We start from the raw sequence: 25,272 nt of genomic DNA on the forward strand, positions 1-25,272 counted from the left end.
GTGAAAGCGTAGAGGACACAGCCCGAAGGAGAGGGAGGGTAAAGCGCGAGAACAGCAGCAGCAGTGAGGAGGAAGAGGAGGAAGAGGAGGAGGATGACTCCTACCAACCCGAGCTAGATCTGGAGGATGACTTCCCCTCAGGTATGATTATGGTGAAGTTAAGAACAGCTCTGAAACGCACTCACCAATTGTTTCAAGGCACTGGGTGTTACACTTTCAAGCTGCTGAATCAGTCAGTCACCCTGTAGTGTAAAACACTCACACACACACATATGGTGTGTCTTGTAACACACAGAAAACTGATACAAAAGAAAACAGCAGAGTTTCTCCATTCCCTCTTCTGCCTTGTCCTACTGTTTTCCTTCTCTCTCCTCACTTTCTCCTGTTTCTCTTCCATTTCTTTACGGTCATCGTTTTTATCTAAGTACTTTTTAAATATTTCTACACAAGGTAACAATAATGATAGAACAAAACTTGCCATAAACAAGGCGTCACTGTATTACTGGATAATCTTCATATGAGAAGCACTTTTGTGTGTTTAGTACCCAGCTGTCATTGTCTCTTAAAATATCTTAAAACTATGGCGGGAACTTGCTTAATGTCAGATCATTACAAGGGTTTGGAGGATCAGTACAGTATGGCACAGATAATCAGACTGAGACTTTACTGCGGATATATTTGGAGGACTCATCGATAACCTCAGACAAAAGGATTTAGTTTGGTGTATTTATATACTGTGTATAAGTGGCCTTGGAATGGTTGCATTGTTTCTAGTTAACACACTTGCACCTAGCAGACAGATGAGTCACTGACCAAGTTCACTATAGGGCACAGTTATGTAAGAGCAGCTGCTTATCCCTCTGTGGCTAGATTGTCATTGGTAAGCCCCATTCCTCAGATCCAGCCTTTTGGTTTATCCCTCTTCCCCTTGTAGTTCCGAATCCGGTCCCCACCGTTGAGGGCCTGGATGCTGACATTGGGTTCACGTTGCCTCTGGTTCTGGGGGAGGAAAAAGAGGAGAAGCCGCAACTTGCAGTTAAAAGGAAGGTACGAAGTCCTTTAAACGCAGCGACCGAGTTGGTGAATTGTGGATTGATTATGACGAGTGAGGAAGAGTCAGTATTCGTAGGGGAACTGGTTCGGTGGCCTCAGGGTTATATGGGCGCACATATCAGCCAAGGATGAGGAAAAGGTGCACACAGAAGTTATTGGTTAGAATACGGATATGAATTAGGAACACATAAGCAATTCCTGAGAATAGTAACCCTGAAAGATCTTGTCTGTCTTCTAGCCTCCAACGACAGAGAGCCTGCAGTTTGCTCCAGATTTGTGTCCAGTGATTATAACACTACTGCTGTTCACATCCTGAAACACTGTGATTACTGTATTGTAATATGAGGACACAATAGAAGTTATTACTGCAATACTCAATCTGATATTGGGAAAAAAAACATATGGTAACAATAGAAGCTGTTTGTTTTGGATGTAGAGAAGTAATTTGATACAATGGAAAGAACTTGGTCATTAAGGCCTCTGGTTTTCCGCATGTTTGCTTCTTACCCCCGTTCCTGTAACTGGGTGGTGTTGTGCCCTGGTATGCTTTGCAGGAGAGAATGCTGCTTCAGGTTACAGAAATCAAGTGAAGCCCTTAGTGGGGCAGGATGGGAGTTCTGATAGAGACAGTGTATCTACATGAGCCATAGGAGGCCTGCAGAAAAAAGTATCGAGTTACTCTGAGGTCACTTATGCTGTTCAGTTAAATGGAATGAGCCAATGTAAGTGTGTACATTTTTGGGTAGGATTTACCAGGTGCATTTAAGGGCATGTAACCAGTGTAATGGTTAAGGCAGAAAACCTTGAGCTCTGGATGTGACATCCTAAAGGCCCAAACCGTGGACCAAATGTCCTAAAGGCCCAAACTGTGGGGTAAGCCTTAAAGTGGAAAAGACTCATTTAAGTCTGCTGTGTTGAGGCCGTTTCGTTTGGATTTGCTGTCATCAGGGACGCAAGAGGAAGGCAGTGGAGAGGGACACCTTGCCCCCATCGCCTGATACCCCATCGGACAGCCGCTCCTTCCCCCTGAAGTCCAGGTACGGGGTGAATGCCTGGAAGAGATGGGTGCTGACACGGATCGACAACCCCAACGATGTCACAGTGAAGCATCAGCTAAAAGAGGGTTAGTTAAACACACCCAGGATTTAAACACAACCATCTGGGGGCTTGGGGGGGGGGGCTTGGGGGGGGCAATTTTGCGATGATGCGATGATGGCTAAGGTGACCCGTTCAATGGGTAAATTAGTCAGCTAGCTAACTTGACATTGTCACATTGCAAATAAAGCATTAGCTACTTCGCAGCCTGCTAGCCATGTTTTCCGCTCATACCAGCTCTGTGAAAATCCCCGGTCATATGATTTCCCCCCTTTGTAGATACTTGCTTGATGTTTAAATTTGGTCTGGGTGGTCCTAATTCTTTAGTTGCCAATTTATCCTGATTACTATGACAACTGAACAGTATTTCTGTTAATGACATGATCAAGTTGCTCTGAGCTGAGGTAACATTAGCCATGTTGACCTTGAATGTGACAAGATTGCTGGCTGCCCCGGCAATCCCGACACCAGGTTACGTATGACGAAAGAACATTAGTGCAAGCCCAGCCGGAACCCATACAAATTTTACTGCAGTGCCTGCAGTTCGAAAAAAATTGCCTTACCATGAGAGTCTTTCAGAGCGATCTGGGCGATTTTCAACCAGACTGAAATCGCTCGAAAGGGGCGCTACTCCACGGAACACGACTTGATGTTGATTGGACTATGATATTCAGAGGCAGGACAAACTATCTAGAACAGTCACAGCTAGCGTAACACTGTGGTAGAATATGAAAGAAAAATTCCCTCCCTTTCCTGCTTTGGTGGTGTATTGCCCGACCGCCCTAAGGAACAAACCGCCCCTGGTCCAATTGCAAAACAAAATCATTACAATTTTCGACGAGAGATAGTAGAATGCAGCTATACTAGCGAAATAACCATGTAAAATCCTGGTAGATTTCGTCAAAGGCCCATGACGGTGTCGAGACATTTCTTTTATCGTGACATTGCGAAATTCGATATATCGTTACATCCCTAGTAATCGTCAGTAATGATGTCCAGCTGCTATTAGAGAATTAAGAATTGTGGTTTTTTTGCTCAAAATTGCACTTAGCAGCTTCTTGGAAAAATAGCTACTTAATACAAAAAACATTTTGGTAAGAACTGTTGTCTTTAGTGAGCCCTGGGTCAGGGTGAGTGATGACATCTTATACCCATTGTGAGAGTGGACTCTTTGTTGTGGGATGGGAGATTTTGGCTCTGATGTGTCCATTCCTCCATTACAGTAAAGCCAGTGAGGTTGAAGAGGAATTTGCTGTCTCTCAGTGCGGCGGAACTGAACGACGGTCTGTCCCGCTTTGTTCGCGAGGTCCGCCGGCCTAATGGGGAGAGCTACGGTCCCGACAGCATCTTCTACCTCTGCCTCGGCATCCAACAGGTCAGTCACCACAGAGGAGGGCCGTCTCTGTCCTCCCCTCTGGCCATCTCCCTTGCTCTGTCCTGTGTGTGTGTGTGTGTGTGTGTGTGTGTGTGTGTGTGTGTGTGTAAAATTGACGATCATCTGTAAAAAATCCCATCTTTAGCAGTACACAGCTGTCTACTGGAATGAATCCAGGAATTAGCGATCCTGAAAACCTCAGAGGCTAGTTTCTGAGTCCAAGCTATGCACACCTCCAACTACAGAAATGAACAATATTGTCAAAATTAGAAACAAACCTGTCTTAAGTGTTTTTGACTGTCAAACGAGGCTTCAGCATCCCACATCCTCTCAGGCCAGTGCCACCGCGGTCTTTGTTTGTAGCATCTGCTGGACAACGGGAGAACCGATGACATCTTCAGTGACCCCAGCTACCAGCTGTTTGGAGAGGAGCTCAACAAGGTCCTTAATGGCTGGCAGCCCAGTGTGCTTCCTGACGGTAAGATGCTCTTGGGTGGTTGATGTCAAAAAAGTGTCCCAAATTGGAATTTTGTGTTTTCTTTGGTTAACTATCCATCTGTACAGCAGTTTTTACATGACTGTGTCAGTGTCACGCATTCAAATAGCATAAATGTGAATTTCTTATATTTCTCATATGTGATAATAATAAAAGGTCCTTGATCATGTTTACAGTTTGTCTTTGTTTTGACAAACAGATTTACTTATCAGTTCTTCACTGACTGAGTTGGTACTTGTATTCCATGAGTGTAACTCGTCTGCTGTTCTTAACATTCAGCAAATTGAGTGCTGTATGCTTTCATGAGAAAGACTTTGTAAATTATAACTGCCGCACTTAGTCTGACTACAAAGGATTGCTTTACAGTGGGATATTGTTTTCTCATTGGCATTTCTATACTTGAATAGCCATTGAAGTAGAGAATGATTATGTTCTCAGCCATTCTGTCCAAATGCGTTACGGAGTGAAGTTAGGGAAAGGGCCTAAATAGGGCTCCTCAATGACAGTCCTGGAGGACCACAGTCTGGCAGAAAGTGTTGAATGTCTCTAGGCCTAAAGAGCCTTGCAGATAAGGGGCAGATAATCTCGTGAAAAAGCCATGTGATGAGTGGGGAGCATATGAACAGTTCACAAGACTGTGCGGTTAGAGGCTCACTGTAAGTTTCATTCCACCATCGTACACTGTCTGGAACTGCGCTGGCACATGTTGTGTGTGGCTGATGATGCTGTTGCAGGTTCTATGTGCCTGTGCTGACAATACATTGCATGCATTTAGCAGATGATCTTATCCAGAGCAACTTCCAGCACAGTAGAATATAAGTGTATCCATTCAAGTTAAATGAGCAACAGAGTCGGACTAGGCTAACAACACGCCCAGACCAGTGAGTGTGAGCACAGGCTGTGGCACAGGCTCTGTGTGACTGGTGACGCTGTTGCAGGCTCTCTGTGGGGCAGGGTGGAGGAGCAGGCCTTGTGGAGCAGCCAGCAGCTGGGCCAGCACTCCCCCATCGCGCTGCTCCGCTCTCTGCTCTACCTCAATACCAAGTACTTTGGCCTGAGGACCGTGGAGCAGCACCTGCGCCTGTCCTTCGGGAAGGTCTACGGCCACCGCAAGATCAGCCCGCACTCCAAAGCGACGTCCATCTGCATCCGGATACCCACCATTTCACAGGAACAGCGAGGTATGGCGGTCCCGATGCAAGCTCTGTGCGTGACCACACAGTGCCACATTCAGACCCATGCTGGGTTGCCCCATTCTGCCACGGTCTTCTTTCATCAGTCAGCCACTCTCCGATCAGGTGTTCAGTTTGGTCCTCAGTTTTATTCTCCCCGCTGTGAACAGTGAAAACGGGCACGAGGAAGAGGAAACACAAGGCGGACTACGGCGACCCCGACAACGAGCCAGACAACGACTCAGGAAACTTCTCTCACTGTCCCATCAGGAAGCATGAGTGCCTCTTATACGAGCTCTACCTCTCCAAGTGGTGAGTCCCAGCGCACTGTAAGCCTTCACCCAGAGCTGCATTTTGTACACTGCATGTCTTCACTAAAGACCCCATTTCCTACAATGCATGCCGAAGCTGGTCATGAGGTGAACTCCAATAACACTCATTCCCTCACTGCAGTGGCTTCTCTAAACTGATTCGTGTGAATAAGGAGTGAATGTGCGTGGTGTTGAGTGCTGTAATTGGTTGATTGTGCTCTCTCTCTCTCTCTCTGCACAGTCCCACAGCTCTTAAGAATAGAACGGACATGTTCTACATGACGCCTGAGGTCACGAGCAGCCTGGACAGTCCCCTGTGGTACAGCTCCGCCCCCCTGGAGAGAACTGTCCTAGAGACACTCCTCACCCGCATCCTGCTGATAAAGGACATCTACAACCAAAGGGACCTCTCAGAAGAGGACGATGAGGAGGAGAACGATGTCAGCCAGTAGCCCCGGCCTCTCCCCTGCCAGAGGCTCGCATGGCATTGCAAAAGTGTTGCCTTCCGTTTCACTCCCTGCTGCCTCCGGTACAGTGATCCCCCGATCGCTCGCTGTGTAGCCATGGGAGGCTGGTTTAGAAAGTGTCCTTCACCTACTGCTTTTCTGTGAGGAAACTCCAGATGCCTAATGTAGCATTTCACACTACACCCAGATTGGGTATGTGATCTGTAAATGATTTTAAGGGGAGTAAGAGCGCTTCTTTCTGCCAGTGGTCTGGTGCTGGAAGGCGTGCTGAATTCTCCTGGACCCCTGATTCCAGGAGATAAAGAAAGCCTTTATTTATTATTCATTCACTTGAGTTTGTTGGTTACTTGCCGTCTTAGCAGGCATTAGAGGATCTGCCTTTGCCATAGGAGCCTTTCTCTAAGCATTAAAAGTGCAGTTATGCTGCAGCATTCCGGTGTGTCTCGCCCTCTTTCCTCTCTGCTGTCTGTTGGATGGGGACTGACTGTGCACTGCTTCCTCCTAATAGCTGTTTGGGGGCTTCAGTTAAACCGGTTTCTTTGTTTCTTTCAAGGTTTGACTGAAAGGCAGGAGAACATATGGGTTTAAATGAAGTTATGTTTTCATATGCGCAATTTGTTACGGAGTCTCCCAGCTAGTCAGCTTTAGTGGGCATCTTTACAGGTCACTGCAACGAAGGACCAAGTGAGTGACCAAAACACAGGTGTGGCTTATGCACTAGATGTTAGGGTCATTGTTTTTATAGAGGCATGAGTCAGTAGTATATTGAATCTGTAAAACACTGGCCCCAAGGTCTTTTCTGTCCGCTTCACATGGAAGTCTTTATCACATATCCACAGTACGTGGGTATGTGGATTTTGGTGATGAAATGTGAAAGTACTTAGTATGGGTGAGAGCAGTCACTTCCCAGCTGATATGTAAAATTCTCACAAAGTTGCTGTGACATAGTTACACTGTGATAACAGAGCCTAGACTTTCAGAAATGTTGTAGAAATGAACATCACGGTACTGTATGTGTTTGGCCTGGCACACCCAGCAATCTTGTCTTAATGTTGCTACTCTCTGCTTTGAGCCATTTTCACTCCCACTGTGCAAGATCTTTTCAGTTCTACAATGGAAGCTGTTTAGCGTCAGTCAGATATGATTGCATTATTATTTATGGGGTGGAAAATGAAATTCAGATTTAAATTCATATTTTTATACTTTTCTTTGTTGCCAATGTATTTTTTACCCTCCAATAAATTGCAGTGAGTTCCTAAATTTACTTTTATTTAAGTGACAGGTTTGTTTTCTCATTTTTGTGATCCTGCTTTTCCCAGCATGCCCCTCTCTGTCCCAGCATGCTCCCTTTTTCATCAGTCTGCTGGAGTCCTCCATAGCACCATGCTGTGGGAGGGACCAGGAGCTGAAGCAAGTAAATGGTTGGAGTGAGCCTGCACTGCACATCTTTCTTTGTGCCCAAGTTATTGAAGCTGCCCTTTGAAACCAGTGTTACGAAGGAAAAGTTCACATTGATCTCTCAACAAGAAAAGCAAACAGTGGTATGCCAAGGACTGAAATGTGACCAAGGTGGGGTTTATTTTGCTGTCACAATAGCTTGGTTTTACACTGGCATCAGCTGGAGGTGCATTGTGTCATGTGCAGTGTTCACCACTGCTTCACCTCACTGCATGTGCTGAGGTATGTGATCTGGCTGTCTCATTAATATGCACATCTACATTACATTACATTACATTGCCCCATAATACATTTTATTGTGTCCTCCAGCTACATTGTCATACAAGTTGTCTAATCCAGTCAGATACACTGACAGACTGGTAGCACCCAAACCACATTTCTGTTACCAATGTATTTGTCCAGGAGCAGCTTAATCAACCATAAAGCTAAATGGTATCTTTTGGATTGTGTTATCCTCTTAATATAAGGACCACATGTCTGTGGTGATTACATGGAATGAATTAGTTACAGTGCAGTCCATTGAACTATCTACTGAAAGATGACATAGTCTTGTGCTTTTCAGCACAGGCACAAATTTATAAAGCCAATGCCCAAAGTGCAGGCTGTCTCACAAAAAGGTTGTTCACAAAATCTACTGGTTGTATGTGAGTGACCTTTGTACCTGAATCCTGTTTTTACTTAATGATGCGTATTGTGTGTAGTATGTCACAGCTGGATTTAAGGTAAGGCCATTTGCACACATTACCGTTATTAAATTCCTGATGTGAGAACTGTTCCTTAAGGAAAGAAGTTCCACAACTTTTTACAGCATTAATGGACTTGAATGGTCTTGTCTGTGTCCAGTTTTTGAAGGTGGATGGCAGAATGCACCACCACACATGACTTGCATGACTCTCGGATGCATCTGTAGGGGTGAGTGTGTCCAGGTTGGTACTGGAGACAAAAGGGATGTGTGGGATCGTAGCAAATAACTGCAAGTATACAGTACACTATATAGTGTGGATGGAGTTAAGTACCCACTGTGATTTTGGGGAAAAAGGTGAAACAGGCTGTGGGGATGGAGATGAGAGGCTGGTTTTTGGAGGGTTAGGAATGAGAGAGGCAGGTCTGTGAAAGGGGAGGGAGTGGGTATGGCTGACCAGGAGTTCAGCTTTTGCCCCCCCCCCCCCCCACTCCCGCATTGCACTGGGTGTCTGAGACGGGTCATGTGACCAGGAGTACAGTGACCGTAGCACAAAGGCCAAAGAAGAGCGTTATTCACCAGGCGTACACACACACAATGAAAGGTTCATGTAGCCACATTTTTGTTTATTGTGGGGGAAAAATAAAGAACGTGAGAGGCACTGCAGCTGGGCGCTCTGACACATTCCAGCAGGGATGGGAATACTTCCCCTGATGCAAACAAATCTATGGTGCTCTTCTACAGAGATATGGTGGCAATAAACACTTCAGACATTTATGGCTCACCTATGTGAAATGTGATATTTGATAATACAGTGGCACAAGTTTTGTAAAGCCTTTACTCACAGCATGCTATTGCCCTGTGCCTCAGACACACTGGTGTTACCAGATCCTATCATCAATGTTTAAATACCACATATGAAACTCGTGTAAAGAGTCAATGAAGTTGGGTTCACTGGGGACGACGTTAGAGTTCACGATGGGATACATGTGAGAGATACCACACATGCAATGTATATTCACATGAATAACTTACATCTCAATGAGGACAGATTGTGTGTTGGTTCTGACTGTAAAAGACTGCATTTATAAACAAGAGTTGAACAACGATCAGCTAGGGTGTCCTGGCATTGATTTATAAATGCTTGGCTCGCAGTGTAATTGAATCTACCAAAAATACAGTTTTAATAAATAATGATGCAACTCCTTACTTGACCAGTGGACAGATTTGCATTTTATGACATTTCAGTGGTGACATTTTCATTAAAGGGTATGCTGTAGTGTCTGAAAACTTTTTAACCATTCAACCATTTGGAGATTTTCTTTGCACAAAATACAAATATTTTGAAAGTTTTATTGTAAATATTCATGCATTTTCTTAGCAACGATGATGAGACACACACAGGCGGATGATAGCCCATACAGTCGAGCGCTGATTATCGCGGGCAGGCTAACACGGTCAGGAGCACCCAAATCCCATGGATGGCACTCTGGTCTGCTCTTGACTCATCTGAGTGGCAGCAGGTACCAAATCAAAAGATCTCCCTGCTGAAGTTTCAGCTGTGATGGTGTGAACTGGCCCCCGCATCCCAGTGGGGGGCGCTATTTGTCATCCAGGTGGGAACCCCACACTGAGGCATATTGTGCTGGGGAAAAATAAAATAGAAACTCCTTATTTATTTACATAGTGCCATGATAGTACTTATAATTCACAACCTGACTTGAACAGTTGCAATGGCACCCTGCGAGCTTGACCGGTGTCAAGGGATATGACACCAACGCTCCGCAATGCTGCGCAGTCAGTGTTCCCTGTCTGAACTGCTCCTCACAGGATCAAACCTGCCTTCATTTACAGAGCATTCTTTCAAAAGCTAAGCAACCATACGCAGATTCGTACCAAAAAACAGTCCCCTTTCTAAACATTTTTGCAAGTATGACAAACTTTTTATTTGAAGAGGCAGTTTTTTTTTTCCCTCCTTTTCTCTCAGTTTAAGTTGGCCAGACTCCAAAAACCTTGCCCCATTCATCTAAAGCTAAAACAGTCCTGAGTGCACACAGCCCTGCCTGCTCCCCTGCCCCGTGAGAGAGACAGCGAGCGAGCGTCCGGGTGTAAAAAACACTTTTCACCCCCTCTGGGTTTTTTTTTTGTTTCTGTTCAATCCCCGTTCTTTTCAGGGCCATAATGAAAGCGCTGCGCTCAGCAGGGTCATGTGGGACGCCCCAGAGAGAAAGGCAAAAGGCAGACTATAGGCAGCGATTAGGGCCTCTAATGTGCCATGAATCCTTTCCCAATCACATGATATGAACTAATGTCGCCATTTAATTATAAAACAACAGAGAGAGGGAGAGAGCGCACAGCTGCGCCGGGAATGGAATGGATGACAGCGGCATTTTTAAGGTTTTTGTGCTCCGGCACATGCATTGTGGCCCTCAAGGGGGAAACAAAAAAGGGAGGAAAAAATAAACAAGTAAAGGTGTGTAAAAAAAGGGCACCCGTTGCGCCGCCGGACACGTTCTTGTTTTCACCGCGTTGCCCCTCTCTCCTCTCGCTGGTCCCGTGTGCGTGCCTACCTCTACAGACCTGCACCGGCTGCACCGTGTGAGCCGTGAATCCATTGCTAAATACTGAGCACAATATGTTTGAAGTGGCCCAAAGAGCAAGCTCTCCTCTTGTGGCGGATGGTCCCGCCTCCTTAGCCCACCACTCTTTAAATTTAGGACCACCTATCCCCGTTTGGGACGGCTTGGGGGGACAGGAAGACACAGGGAGGCAGTGGGTGTAGCCCTCCTGCCTCATCGTCCCGAACAGTGCTCATTCACTCCCAACAGATTATCCCCCACTGCCCCTATTCCTATCACTACCTATTCAATCCAAAAAGATAATTGCTCCCCAAATAAGAATATGAAATGGAGTTTATAGGCTCAGTTTAAAACATAACATTAACATCAATAAAGCAACAAACATATATACTATTGGGGTGGCCATATTGGAAAGACAAGTCTATGGAGTCATTCCATACCAACTCAACTGAAATTAACTGTCCTAGCTTGACTGGATTTCATAAAAAAAAAAAAATAGTGACATGAATATTTTTGTGTGACCTGACTTTGAGAAATTGTATTTTATTCTATCGCTCACAATTTTCCTTCAACCCATGATCAGGCCAAAAGTGACAGAACTAATCAAGGCTCAATGTGTTCACATGACACATTGTGGACAGAGTTCTTAAGGAAGAATCAAGGTAAACCCTGCAAAATGTTGTGAATGTTTCACGTAATTATATATTCTTTTTACTGATTTAATTCTTTTTCTCCTGAGATTAAAAAAATATATGTTTGTGGCAGTCATCTTGATATTTAAATGAACAATCTTCTTATTTCTGACAGATTTGTATTTCTCACTTTCTCTTAGTCTTTCCTTTTACATTCACATTTACGTTTTCATTTAATCATTTGGCAGACGCTTTAAACCAAAGTGACTTACAAGTGAGGCAGAGTACAACACAAGATGGTCTTTTATAGTCTGTCATCCTCCCCTTCTCTCTTCTGTCTCTCCTGTTCAGTTCTCTTTTTATCTCTCACTGTTTCATTCTTCACTCAGAGAACTTGGCTGTGCTTGTGTCCCCAGTGCAATCTTAATCTAAGTATTAGAGATTCACAAGTAACATTATTCATATTTCTAGGAATCTTACATCGAGTGTAAGGGGAAAAAATCATAATTAAAATACATGATATTAACCTTCCCAAAATCAATATCTTTCTAGAAAAATGTTTTTTCTAGAAACTACATCTTTAAAGTGTGTAAAAGCCCCCTGCAATTATTTGAGAATAAACATTGTACAACTGAAAATAATCTTTTTTTTCCTGAGAATTATAATTATTAGTCCACATTAGGCTTGGAATGTTTAATATTTTTAGAGGGCTATCTCTGAAAATTCTCCTGGAAATTTTTATATTTAACTACTTAAGTGGCATTTAAAATAATTTACTGTACAGCTTACAGGTGCAGTATTGGTTGAGTTGGTATGGAATATCACTATAAAAGTGACTAAAATTTGGTTAGGGGCTGCATGAGGTCAGATTGTCAGTGTGTCTATTCACCCTTTAAAAAATAAATCCAAACTTTAATACATTGTGTTGCTATCACTGTCTTAATACATTCTATTACTAGCTCTCACTCGTGTACTAAAGTTAGAGGCTGTTGGAGGGATTCAACTATGAGATCAAACAAGCTCAGTAGCTACTGTACTTCCATAGGTATAGAATTACAAGATTGGATTCAAGTCTCTGTGTCTGGTGCGGATTAGGAAGGAATTCAGTCCTCCCACTCTTCAGCGTAGCCATGAGTTTAGAAGATAAATCAAAACAAAAGCTACTGTTTTATGGCATCTACATTTTCCATTTGTCTTACAGTTACTATTTATAATCCCAGTATTAGTTAAGTACAGACATAAGAAGGGCATTGTGTGTTAAACAGTGTAATTATTTATGTTTTTATGAGACTGAAATGCTAATGGATCTCTGGACACTTCCATGCTCTTTGACAGCATGCAAGTATAAAAAAGTATATGAGAGAAATGTATAATTCTCATCCTTTCCTCAGTCTATCCTGTTGTGTTCCAGATTACAAAGCCTGACATAGATATTTGCTCTTCCAGCAACAGCCTATGAGTGTCAGTGTGGAGCCCCCTTCTCACACCTGCACATTGCTCTCCTCTTGAACACAGACAACACTGTAGGTACCCTTGTGTGCCAAACATCACTTAAATGAACAGAAGTGGATGGGATCATGGCAGATCTGTAAAACTGATGGCTAGAGAGCAGACCTAACCACAATGTCTGAAACGCTGCCGTTGGATTGTCCCGCTCTTCTGTCTCCCTCTCCCCCTGATGGATTTTGCAGACAGACTGATTCCTCGCTTGGCATTGCCATGTCTACCTAGGTCCTGGTTGTTGTAAATAATTGTTTACCTGATGCTGAGACCCGCGCATGGCCCTGAACAACGGGCCAGTTTGGTGAGCAGTACATGTCTCCAGCAGTCTTTAAATAACCCCCGGGGCTGGTGAAGTGTTCAGGCCGTGGGGCTGGTGTGAATTTGTTAGCTGATTAAAGGCTATAAATAGCCCTGACGCCTGTTTTCAGTCTCCGCGGCCTGTGTCCCTGCGCTCCGCTGACAGATGATAGAGTTCACAGCGCCCACATCCGATAATCTCTGACACCCGCATGTCAGTGGACCCCCAGTCACCGGACCCCGAGTTCCTCCCCTCCTCTCCCTCTCGTCGTTCCAAAACTCACACTAACTATCCTGTCTTTCTCCTCTCCTCCTCACTTCCATTCCCCGCGCATTAATATGGTGCCTATCTGTCCTGCCAGGTTGTGTAAAACCACTGCAAAGGGTCATGGGAAAACCAAGAGAAGGGGGCAGCAGACACGAGAGAGCTCCTCTTGCTGACTGGACATCACTCTAACCTCCTGTCCTCATGAGAAGCCACAGCCCTGATCAGTGCGAGCATAAGAGGTGTCTAGACAAGGCCAAGGTGAGACCACAGTGCCACAGCCTCGCTTCTGCATGGGTTTTCAGGGGAGGAGACTGTAGATCGCAGAGTTCAGGGGGTCGGGATGCACGGGTGATGTCGCTTCGTGTTTGCCTGTGGATTCCTCAGATGGCGGCAGGCAGGCCGGCCATGTGTTGGATATGGTGTGACGATTTTACACAGTGGCGCGATCTTGGGAAGTGGAAAAATAGGGAGGCGGTATGAGAGTGTCAGAGCCTGTTTGACATTCCAACCCTCCATGCCCCTCCCCCCCAGCAAGTACATATGTACCGAAGCACTAAAAAGAAGTTTGTACGCAGGAATAACTTATTATATGTACTGAATAGATAAATGGACGAAAGTGCCAATCAGCAAAATCGGTCAAGGGAAAAAAGTGATTGGTTATTAGAGAGGTACAATAGCCAAGTAAGTCAGAACTGAAGACAGACATGGTAGATGGTTTGGTAAATGCAGAGCTATAGTTTATAGGGTTGTGTCCTTAGAACTGTGTCTCAAACTGGTCCTGAAGGTACTCAGTGTATGTTTTTATATCTTCTTTTAATTTCATTAAGTTGTGAAGGTGTTAGTTGAATACTAATTTGTGTTTAATATCTCTAAACAATTAAAGTATTACAAATCCTGTGAATAAATGTCTATAGTTTTGCAGATATGCAGATAAATAGATGAAAGTATTAAGTATTAGCATATTTTAGTAAATATCTGAACTCCAAATCTTACATGTGATGTCTGTTTCTGAATTAAGAAAAACAAACAAAAAATTGATATCAGATACAAGGATTTTAGACAAAATGTTATTTACTTTACAAGTTTGTCAGAGGTCTGGCTGCAAGTGAACTAGCAATCTAAAATTTAAAAATAGGAATAAACATATAAATAAATAAAATTTATTAGTTCACTTACAGCCATACGTTGTGAGTGAATGGTATGCTAGTTGGGATAACCTTCTTTGTGAAACTCTGTGAATGCTCTTGTAATGTTACTTGTTAATGAAATTGTCCTAAACAAATCCTATATTTTTGTTAATTTCAAATTTCAAATTTATATAACATAAGTCTATACAATCAGATAAATTATTTGCACCTAGGGGAGGTAGTATTGGCACTACTGTAAGTTTTGTTAGCTGCCTAGCTGGCTACTTTGGAGTTGAATCCGTAGGGTCATAATCAGATATTTTGACGGATGTTTAATCAGATTTCTTGATAGCTATGCTCAATTAGGTTTTGTAATAATAATAATTATAATAATAATATGAGATGTAATTGCAGTGCCCTTGTGCTCCATCCAGCAGGTTTTACCACACCTCTGTGCCCCTGGCTCTTTTACTGAGCTGAAACAACTGTAATTGGCTGAAAAACAAGATGGTTTTCATTCTCCAACTAAATGTGTTTTCTCAGACCCTCAGGGTGTGTGGGACAAGTCAGTAGCAAATTCCTGCATCTCTCATGCATAAGGTACCCCTGAGCCAGGCAGAACTCCAGCCCCATCCTCTACCAGCTCCCCTTTCACCCCAATAATCCCTGCTGTCTTTTCAGTGACCAAACACTGAAACAGACAGACACAGGGAGAGCCAACATAGCCAAATGCAGGGATAGCCAACACAACCAGACAGAGAGAACCAACACAACCAAATGCAGGGATAGCCAACACAGCCAGACAGAAAGAACCAACACAACCAAATGCAAGGATAGCCAACACAGCCAGACAGAGAGAACCAACACAACCAAATGCAGGGATAGTACCTCGCGCTAATTACAGTAGGACCAAGGCACCAAGCACAAAAATATTTCGTGAAAAAAGTCATACAGTTTTGCTAAATTCGCTTGAATCTCACAACATTCTTAAAGCTAACCAAAGAGATGTAGCCGAGAAATTGGCATTCCACAGTGTACACTTTTGAAGATTCTGCAGTCAGAGAGTGCATCAGGTAGAAAGGAGAGAGAAAAACGAAAGTAAGCTGGCAACGAACCCATGATTAAGACGGAGTTTTCCGGCTTTCAGCACCAATTATCATGTAGAAATCCTATTATCACCGGCCAAAATTAATTGATGTGAGTCAAATTGTCATTTCATGTTTTGATTTAGTTAAGATCCTTGACTGCTCCATGACATTATGCCAACAATTGGCTCAGTGACATTCAGACGTTAAGGTGATGTATATTACTTTATATAGGGTTGTGTAAAAATGGGCCGTCAAAAACGTTTTGCTCCATGTTTTAAGAATCAAGATAAGGGCATATCTCAATTAAATAAGACAAAAACAGTTTAAAACATTAATGTTCGTTTTAGTTTCTAATTCCACTTTAGAAATCCAATCGCACATAAAAATCAGCTTGTTTTGGACGGTGTGATTCTTGTAAGTGTAGTGCGTGGTTTTCCGCTACTGTATTTAGGAGGGTGTCGTGCAAGCATAGCCTATTTTTGGTTTAATTGCAATATTTCTGACCACAGCTTGGGAACATTTAAGTTGCATGCCTAATATCAAACAGTATTTGACATGAATGTACGCTTGCTGTCATCCTGACCTCCCGGTATCATTTTGGGTTTGACTCGGAAAATTCTCAATTGCTGTCAGTGACCTTGACAAAGTAGGACAAGGTCAATTATTAATTGTGGTTTAAAATGTAACGGATAATTTCGCTGTAACAAATTATTTCGCTAATTTAACGGAATTTTACAGGCTAACCTACCACCTACATTGCAAAGTCATAATGTACAGCAAGCTGGTGGTTAATCGCTAAGCGAGGCACCCACTTCTGGATGGGGGTAGGCAAGATAGGAGAATGCCATTCGCTCCTGGGACAAATCAAACGGCTGCATTCGCAGAATTCCGCCTGCTCATGCACTGAGCGAAAAAAAAATAATTCACATGCTGTGCGGAGTCTTTGGCTGTCCTGTGACAGGGGGTCAGTGACTGCGTATGGTTAGCCAGAAGTACGACAGGGTGCCGGCTGTTGCTTTAACACACACACATCACAAAATTGTGACACTTTTTTGATCTGGTTGTATTTTTTATTTATTTATTTTTGCGTTTTGCTTTTTGTATGAATACGCACCGCTGAAGTGTGTTGATTAGCGCAATTTCACCGATAGCTAAGTTCTTACGCGCAGAAATTTTTAGCTTTTTTTTTTTCTTTGAGTAGGAAATACAAATTTAACCAACCACACAATTAAACCGGCATCACAAAATTTACGCCAGTTTGGTCAACCACCCAAGAAAATAGCATACCATTCTAAATCATGTTCAATACAGAAGCTCGTTTGTCTTTATGAGTTTCCCCCCAAAATATTAACATGTAACAAAAGTGCAGGTGAGACTTCAGATCAGTTATTAATGGGGGTGTGACACAGTCAGAAAGTTGTAGGGAGGTGTGATCTAGGATGTGATGGACATGTGTGACAGCCCTAAATGAGTTAGTGATGGATGTTTTCCCATCAGTAAGCAAACGTCACTCCTTTGGGTGAAAGATAATTATATGGACATTCGAGTGCACAGCACAAACAGCAGTGTGGGAATGATTTGTCTCTCCGGCCTCCTTTTTGGCCACGTCCAGAAACGTTCTTGCATTCACTACTCGAATTTGGAGCCTCTGTGCAAGTCCTGCTGTTCTAAGTAGTCAAGCAGGCCTTCTAGGGAGATGTGTTTCATTGCTCCTAACATTGTGTGCCTTCTGGGTCATACACAGAGAGCCCTGCAGGGCTTATAAGTGAGAGAGAAACAGGCAGGTTTACAGACAAAACCAGGTATAGACAGAAAGACAGACAGGGAGCTGGTGCTGGATTCACCTTTGTGCAGATAAGAAGAGCCAAACCCAGAGGTGTGTGTGTGTGTGTGTGTGTGTGTGTGTGTGTGTGCGCACATGCATGCGCACAAAGGGTGTGACTGGATGTATCCACAACCCTAGACATTGGGCTGTCATACACGTAGACATGACATATTGAAAAGTCCTGTACTGTAAGGTAACTTTGTGCTATTGTGATGGTTTTGCAAAAATGAAATAACAGAAGAGACAGGCAAAATGTTGATTATGGTACAAAAAGTTTATTTAGTAACAGTTTTGTAAACATTTGAGGTAAATGAACATTTACATCAACTTGTTCTTACAAAATTTTATACAGAAGGCACTTCTCTTCAGACAGCACTGAAACAGGCTGCATACAGAGCATATGGAGATGGGTCCTACAACCTGATTGGCCAGAAAATTTCCAAGAGTCCACAACAGAACATCTTTTTCCTTTCAGTCGTGACACATAAGAGGCTGTGAGTGTATGTATGTATGTATGTATGTATGTGTGGGTGTAGGTGTGTGCGCGAGTGTGTACATATATATATGTATGTATGTATGTTTGTGTGTGTGTGTGTGTGTGTGCATTGGCAGGATTGTGTGTGTGTGTGTGTGTGTGTGTGTGTGTGTGTGTGCATGCGTGTGTGGGGTGTCTGTGCTTTTACACCAGCCACTGGGTTTAAGAGAACTGTATTTAATACTAAGCTGCTGTTGGGAGTCTTATTACCAAGATAACGCATAACATTCTCTCAACATGTGATGTTGTAGGGACAAAATAGGAGTGTTGAGAGAAAATTATAAAAGCAATGTATAAGCATACAGATATTACTCACAATCTCTAGGCATTGTCTTCTTTTAAAATATCCAAACTTTCTGCAGTTGTTTCAGACAAAGTTAAGAGTCCTAAACTCAACAAATAAGCAACTTCAGTTATCATATTCTAAAAGTTATGTATTAAAATCACATTTGATGTCATTTTTTTGTAATACTGTCTTTAATTTGAAGAGCTGCTGTGTTTACTATTAAGACATTTTCCTTTGAGAAATCATTAACATTGGCAGAGCCTGATGTCCATTTCTGCTTTTCTCTCTAACCAGTATAAACTTCATATAACAATGTTTTCTCTAAATGTGCAAATCTTCATCTATATACTAAAATGTAAACTTTAAGAACCAAAATGACAAGATAACACACTTTTTGAGTTTTTAATACATTAAAATATGTGAAAATAAAAGATTACGTACATCTCAAAAAACTGCTCCTTTTTTGAAAATGTATTATTGTCACGAACAAAGGTTTGCAAAGCCTCCCATCTAATTGAAAGAATGTAAAACTTTCTGCTAGTCCTGACAATCATGTTATTGTTATGACTTTATTATCTTGAAGATATAGTCATTAATTACATATTTAAACTATTCTCTTCTCCTTTTCTGACAACTGAACCATTGTATAACATCTGAATTTATTTTGTGAGGAATATGTAAAAATTTGTGGTTTCATACATTGACGTGAGTCTTTATTTAGCAGCTTTACTGTGTTAGAAAAATAGAATTTTGGCATCCTAAAGATCTAAGTAGAAAGAAGAAAAATGTGCTTACATAAGTTGTTAGAGTTCCCTGTGCATTGATTTTGCATAGATTATTCAGACCTCTCAGGTAATTCGGGTATCTTACAAAGTCAGCATTTACATTTTTATATCTAAAAGATGGAAGACTGTGCATACATTTGCCCATCGCAGTAGCGGTAGTCAGTAGTAGTTTGGGAGATTAATGAAAACTATGAATATAAACAAAAAACAGGGAAGAGATGGGGCTGGACCGCTCATGTCTGCATTAGGACACTTCAGTGGTTTTAGCCTTTGTCCATTTGGAACCAGATTCAGTTGTCAAGGGAATTACAAAAAAGATCAACCAGTCATTTCTTACTGACTACAATTAAGCAAATTTCTTTTCATATCCTCAAATAGCTTTTAAAAAAATAGCAATTTTATAAATAAAACCAATATTTCAGGTGTCACATGTAATGTGTGGAAGTGTGTACTTTTCTATTCACAAATTGTTCTCTACATGAAGATACAATGATTAAAAAGGCTTTATGTGTTCCTGATGGCAGCAATAAACACAGTCGTCTTCTTTAAAAAAAAAAAAGCTTTCAATCTTTCCAGTCAAATCATAGAGGTTTGGTTTTTTTTTCTTTTTTTTTTTTCTTTTTTTTTGACTGAACGCAAAAAGAATGAAAATCTGATTTAAAAATAAAGACGTAGCATGAAATTTCAGGGAAAAACTACACCTCCCAGGAAATCTTCAAAATATATGAAAATATTTATAATTCTGAATAATTATATTCTGATCTAACTGACTGTTTGTTTTTTGGGGGGTGGGTGGGGAGGGCTCTAAAGCTTCATATGGTTTAAATGGTGTCCTTTAGTTTTGTCACAGGTGTGGAGACAGGAGACACCTGAAGACACAGTTATTCAGGCAGATGAACAATTGGGCTGTGATCAAATTAGTGAAAGGAGACGCCATCCATAGTCTGCTATTTGGTATTTTTTTATTTATTCCTGGTGACCCTGCAGCTTGAGAAACTCATATCACCCTTTCTTTCTATACATTGTTGTTGCATCTGCTTTACTTTTTTAAAAGATCAGATAAAAATCTTTTGTCCTTTCCTCTCTCCTCTCTTTGGTTTAATATTTTCCTCTTCTCAAATGAGCAAAATATAGCAGCAGGGCCTGAAAGTATGGAACCTAGGGGTTTGAGGCAGTGCTCAGATTTGTGGCACAAAACAGGACCTGAAATTTCTGCATATAAAAATGATAAACAGCAGGACATTGCAAAAGCACAACTCAGATCTTGGTTTTCACCCACAGTTCCTCACATATTTCCCCTTCTGGTCAGAGGCAATCACAGAATGTGTGGGTTTGGGTAGGGGCACACATGTGTGTGTTTGTGTAAGCATGAATCCTTGACTCCAGATACTTCTCCTTGTTGCTTCCTCCTCCAGAATATCAAACCCAATATTTCAAATGTTTTCAAAAGACATCAGGGTTCGATTAATATGAATGATCTTTCATTCCACAATGAAGAACTGACCTGTCTCTCTCTATCTCTCTCTCTCTCTCTCTCTCTCTCTCTCTCTCTTTCTGTCTGTTTCCCCTCTCTCCCACCATGTAACTTGCTCAGTTATTGGCTGACAGTTCTTTGACTTGCTCAGTAATTGGCTGACAGTTCTGTGACATGCTCAATAATTGGCTGACAGTTCTATGACATCCTCAGTAAATGGCTGGACAGTGGGTAAAACCAAGACAGAGAAAAGTGCTAGCAGACCTGTTGGTGAATCAGTGAGTTGTAGTTTCACATTTATAGGTTTCACTTACATCCAGTAAACAAGTGTTAAAAAGAGTGAAAGAGGTGTTCACATGAACTGGTAGCTAAGCAATTTCCTAAATGCAAGGAAAAAAAGTACAAGGATTGAAATCAGGACACAGCGTTGATCGGTAGGTATCTTTAAGGCAAAACGATTTGTACTCTTCAGCACAAATAAAAAATAAATTTAAATGCACATTTCTAATTGTATTATTGAAATATTCCACTAACAATGAAAAATGTTATTGCAACTTTACAGACTAGCCTACAACTAAGTTGTTTATATCATATTAATCTCTAGCCTTCCAGCGCTGCTGAATTTTGATACAAGTGGGATGTGTATTCCTATTATACACTGCAAACACTAGCATCATTCCAGGGGTAGTATTTATGAACATTTTATAAAAACATAACTTTCTAGTAACTCTTCTTTCTGATGACGGAAGGTGAGGCCCTTGTCAGACTGAAACCATTTACCCTGATGTAACTGTAATGGCAGCTTGAGTGTTTTTTTTTCTGAAAAGAGAAACTGATACGAACAACGGCAACTGCACTAACAGACAACCCAATGCCTGACACACACTGAGCCACAGCTCCTCGCTCCATAAAGTCTACAGGCAGACCTCACTGTAGGGTCACCACAAACACATTCATCAGAACTGCCCCCTTCTGCATATCCTGTCTGCTAAGTCAAACAAGCTTCCTAGATTCCCAGCCGAGCAAACAACAGGATGAATGATCTCTACTTTTCTCTATAGGCCACACTGGATGAAACTGAACAGAAATGACCATAACATACAGTATATGAACACCAATCACCAGATGTTTGACTGAGGGTTACCAGTCCAAAAAAACCTGAAGCTCTAGAAATACAACAACAACAAAAAAGAAACAGAATTGCATCTCTCCAGAATTCCCTCACGTGAAAAACTAAAACTGGAAATAGTGCTGAAATCCCAGCCATCCTTAACCATCTCTCTAACCTTTCCTGCTTTTGGCCTGTGTCCCACCCCATCCTAGCCCCATCAATGTCTATGTAAACTCTGTGCTTGAGAACATCAACCCTGTCCAGGATACGCTACAACTCACCGATTGCACTGCAGTACACGTTGCTGTTTACAGATTTATATATCGAGAGCATCCCAGTTCCAGCACCCTGCCTCACATCGCTGCTGGATGATGTTAGGTAAAAATGGGAGGTGGTGGGGGCGTGAGTGGGACTAGACGGCCAGGTCGTTGGGCCTGGCTCTGATGCTGCTGGTCTTGCTGGCCCTGCTCAGCCGCCGGGCGTCCGTGACTACCGCGGGGGGCTCGTGCATCTCCACCATGGTGGAGACGTGGCCCTCGTCCGGCTGGCTCTTCCCTCCGCTCCAGCTCCCGCCACTCGAGCTGCTGACAGGCGGGCTGGTGTCCTTGGGCTGCTGCTGCTGCTCGTCCCGGGCGCTGCCGCCGGAGGAAGAGGAGGAGGAGGAGGAGGAGGAGGAGGAGGGGGAGGGGGAAGGGGAACCTGGCTTCCTCTCCCGAGTCTGCTGCTCGGTGGCCTGGTTGGCCCAGTTCTGCTCGGCGGCCAGCCGGTGGTTGTTGTTGCTGATGTAGAAGGAAGAGGGGGACTCCTGCAGGCTCTCCTGGAGAGGATCCATCTTGAACTCTGCCGGAGGGGCCGCCGGCAGGGGGTACGCGCTCCCTGCGGTCACGTCCGTGTAGTTTGGCGGGTAGCTGAGAGTCGGAGGGGCAGTTCTCGGGGTGGGGGTCGTGGGCTCAGGCTCTGCACTGGTATTAGACAGAGAATCCTGCTCAGGGACAAACTCGTTGGTCATGCCCTGTTTGACTTTCTTCCATCCAAGGTGATAGATCTCTAACAAATTCAGCAAAAGAGACACGCAAGCCACCACAAGCATAAATATGATGAAGATGGTCTTTTCCGTGGGCCGGGAGATGAAGCAGTCCACGGTGTTGGGGCAGGGCCACCGCGCGCACTTGTACAGGGGCCGCAGCTGGAAGCCATAGAGGAAATACTGACCTAAAATGAACCCAACTTCAAACAAGGTCTTAAAAATGATGTTGAACACATAGGTGCGCAGCAGGGCGCCCCTGATGCGGATTTTGCCGTGCTCATCTCTAATGGGTGGCTTCTCCTTTTTGCCACCACCGCCTCCTCCTCCGCCGCCAGTGTCCCCTCCTCCGTTTTTAAAGAGGAGCTCCTTCTCCTCCTGCAGCCGGCTGGACTTGCGCAGCTCCTCCTCCCTCTCCTTGCGCTTCTCCTCCATGCGGATGATGTGCAGCACGTGGCCCAGGTAGATGAGGGTGGGCGTGGAGACGAAGATGATCTGCAGCACCCAGAAGCGGATGTGCGAGATGGGGAAGGCCTCGTCATAGCAGACGTTCTCGCAACCGGGCTGCTGCGTGTTGCAGGTGAAGTCGGACTGCTCGTCGCCCCACACCTCCTCTGCCGCTGCCCCCAGCACCAGGATCCTGAAGATGAAGAGCACCGTCAGCCACACCTTGCCGATCACCGTCGAGTGCTCCTGCGCATTCTCCAACAGCCGTCCCAGAAAGCTCCAGTCACCCATCCTTTAAGATTTCTATCCTGAGGAGAGAGTACAGTCTGGGGTGAATATGATGAGGGGAAGAAGGGGAGGGGGGACTGGGGGAAGACCAAAAAAAAAAAACCTAACAAAAAATGACAGAAATTCTCACAAAAAATGAACAAGAAAACATTTCCAAAAAAAAAAAAATATATATCACTTCAAACGCAAATCATAATCTCTCCTCTGCATGCCATAAAAAAGGTTGATTTATTCTGTGTCTTTAGTTCCGGGTCTGGGTTGTCAATTGTTTGCTTAGAAAATAGCCACAGACAGGTTCAAACCTATGTTGCAAAAAGCTGGAAGCAGGGCCAGAGGCAGCAGTTAGGGGACAGGAGCCCATGCTGTCTGAGTGACAGGAGTGGAAAGACCCCCACTGCCACCCTCACGAACAGAACACAGCTTTCAGGAGCAGAATTATTTCCTGTGTCACACCAGAGGAGTTGCTCTCATAACGATGTCAGATCAATATAATGGTCTCACAAAGTAGATTTAAATAGTGCAGAGATGGAGCTGGAACCATTTCAATTCAGTTAATTTCATTCATTGAAGATTTTTCAATTAAGAAATTGAAGTTCGGTTTATTTCCTGAATTGATATGGAATTGACCCCAACTCTGGACAGTGATCAAATGATTCTATCCAATCAGCGCTTCAGTGAAGCAAGCGAACACATAACACCCACTGGCTATTAGTAGACTCAAATGGTTGCACCTTGGTTTAGTGCTTCACAAACCCCACTTATCCACCACTGCAGACTGGGAACCCAGCATGGGCCATGCAACCACTCCCTCTCTTTCTCTCTCCCCCTCTCTCCCCCTCTCTCTCATACTCGCTCCAGTACTCTGCAGGCATGTGCTGACCTCCACAGTATAGTGTTCAAAGGTGGCTGTGAACAGGCCTCAGGCCTAGCCACGCTCTCCTCACAGCAACAGGACTCGACCTCACGCTACGTGTTTACCTCATCCGGTACAGGACCGTAAGGTGATTGGATGACTTATGGCAGCTGGTTGGCCATTCAGAAATCTTAACTTTCATGATTCTAATTTTCACAAATCCTAACTTTCAAAATTTGTCAGTTGAAGACGCCGTTGGTGTTCAACTGACAAATGCAGTAGTTGTCTGAGAAAGACTTAATATACACTTTATCTTTTGACTTACAGTTGGTTTCTAAATGGTTTTGAGTCACACCTGTAATCAATAATGTTCCAAGCACTGAGATTTCACGCAACATGTTGAAGGTGCATTGTGATTAGTAGTGATTGTACTACAGCATGCACATGAGAGCAGCATCACTACAATAATCTCTAGACTCTAGTATGTTTAGTTACTAGAAAGAAGGCTGAAATGCTTTTGGGAAATATCAAAAGTATTGGTAATACAATAATACTGAATTATTTGCTGGAGTAAAAAGCAAATAGAAGTAATAATGATCCATTTTTTGCTATGAAACTCATAAAATCAAACCAATGACGTGAGTTTTCTTGTGTCTTGGCGGCATATATCTAGCTGTCTCAATGAAAAGTACATTGAAAGTCACTATAAAAATCGTTTTATAAGATAGTTTTAAATATAATGATTTTTGTGAAATTAATAAAAAGTATTTGCTAAACCTGACAGATTATTTTAGCAAAAGTTCATATAATTATAAGTATTTACTACATCTGACAAGTTAATTTAGCAAACTTTCATACAATAAAAGTATTTACTACAACTGACAGGTTTATATTGTATTATACAATTGACATGTTTTTGCTTTATGTTGCATGTAGTTCTCTGAGATGACTTTACCTGCCCAGAGACCACCAATAGTAACTACCCTGTGATAAAATCTGTCCAATACATAGTACAACATGTCATGAATGTTTATTAATGTA

General features: G+C 43.0%; 2 protein-coding genes across 2 annotated transcripts in view; one reads left to right on the forward strand and one right to left on the reverse strand.

The window, feature by feature from the left end:
• The window catches only part of zmym2 (zinc finger, MYM-type 2), a 19,065-nt gene extending 13,046 nt beyond the window's left edge, over positions 1-6,019 (forward strand). Inside the window, exons 16-23 of the mRNA XM_036540336.1 lie at positions 1-141; positions 935-1,047; positions 2,002-2,176; positions 3,372-3,523; positions 3,887-4,001; positions 4,958-5,200; positions 5,362-5,503; positions 5,744-6,019. The exon at positions 1-141 is cut by the window's left edge and continues 9 nt beyond it. Of these exons, the coding sequence (XP_036396229.1) occupies positions 1-141; positions 935-1,047; positions 2,002-2,176; positions 3,372-3,523; positions 3,887-4,001; positions 4,958-5,200; positions 5,362-5,503; positions 5,744-5,954 (1,292 nt within the window). The 3' untranslated portion in view covers positions 5,955-6,019. The remainder of the gene's footprint in view (positions 142-934; positions 1,048-2,001; positions 2,177-3,371; positions 3,524-3,886; positions 4,002-4,957; positions 5,201-5,361; positions 5,504-5,743) is intronic.
• A 16,012-nt stretch (positions 6,020-22,031) lies between these two features.
• On the reverse strand, positions 22,032-23,381 carry gja3 (gap junction protein, alpha 3). Its single transcript, XM_036540103.1, has one exon. The coding sequence runs from the start codon at positions 23,379-23,381 to the stop codon at positions 22,032-22,034; it is 1,350 nt and encodes a 449-aa protein (XP_036395996.1).
• Positions 23,382-25,272: the final 1,891 nt, after the last annotated feature.

Source organism: Megalops cyprinoides, chromosome 11 (genome assembly GCF_013368585.1).
Source record: "Megalops cyprinoides isolate fMegCyp1 chromosome 11, fMegCyp1.pri, whole genome shotgun sequence".
Lineage (NCBI taxonomy): Eukaryota > Metazoa > Chordata > Actinopteri > Elopiformes > Megalopidae > Megalops > Megalops cyprinoides.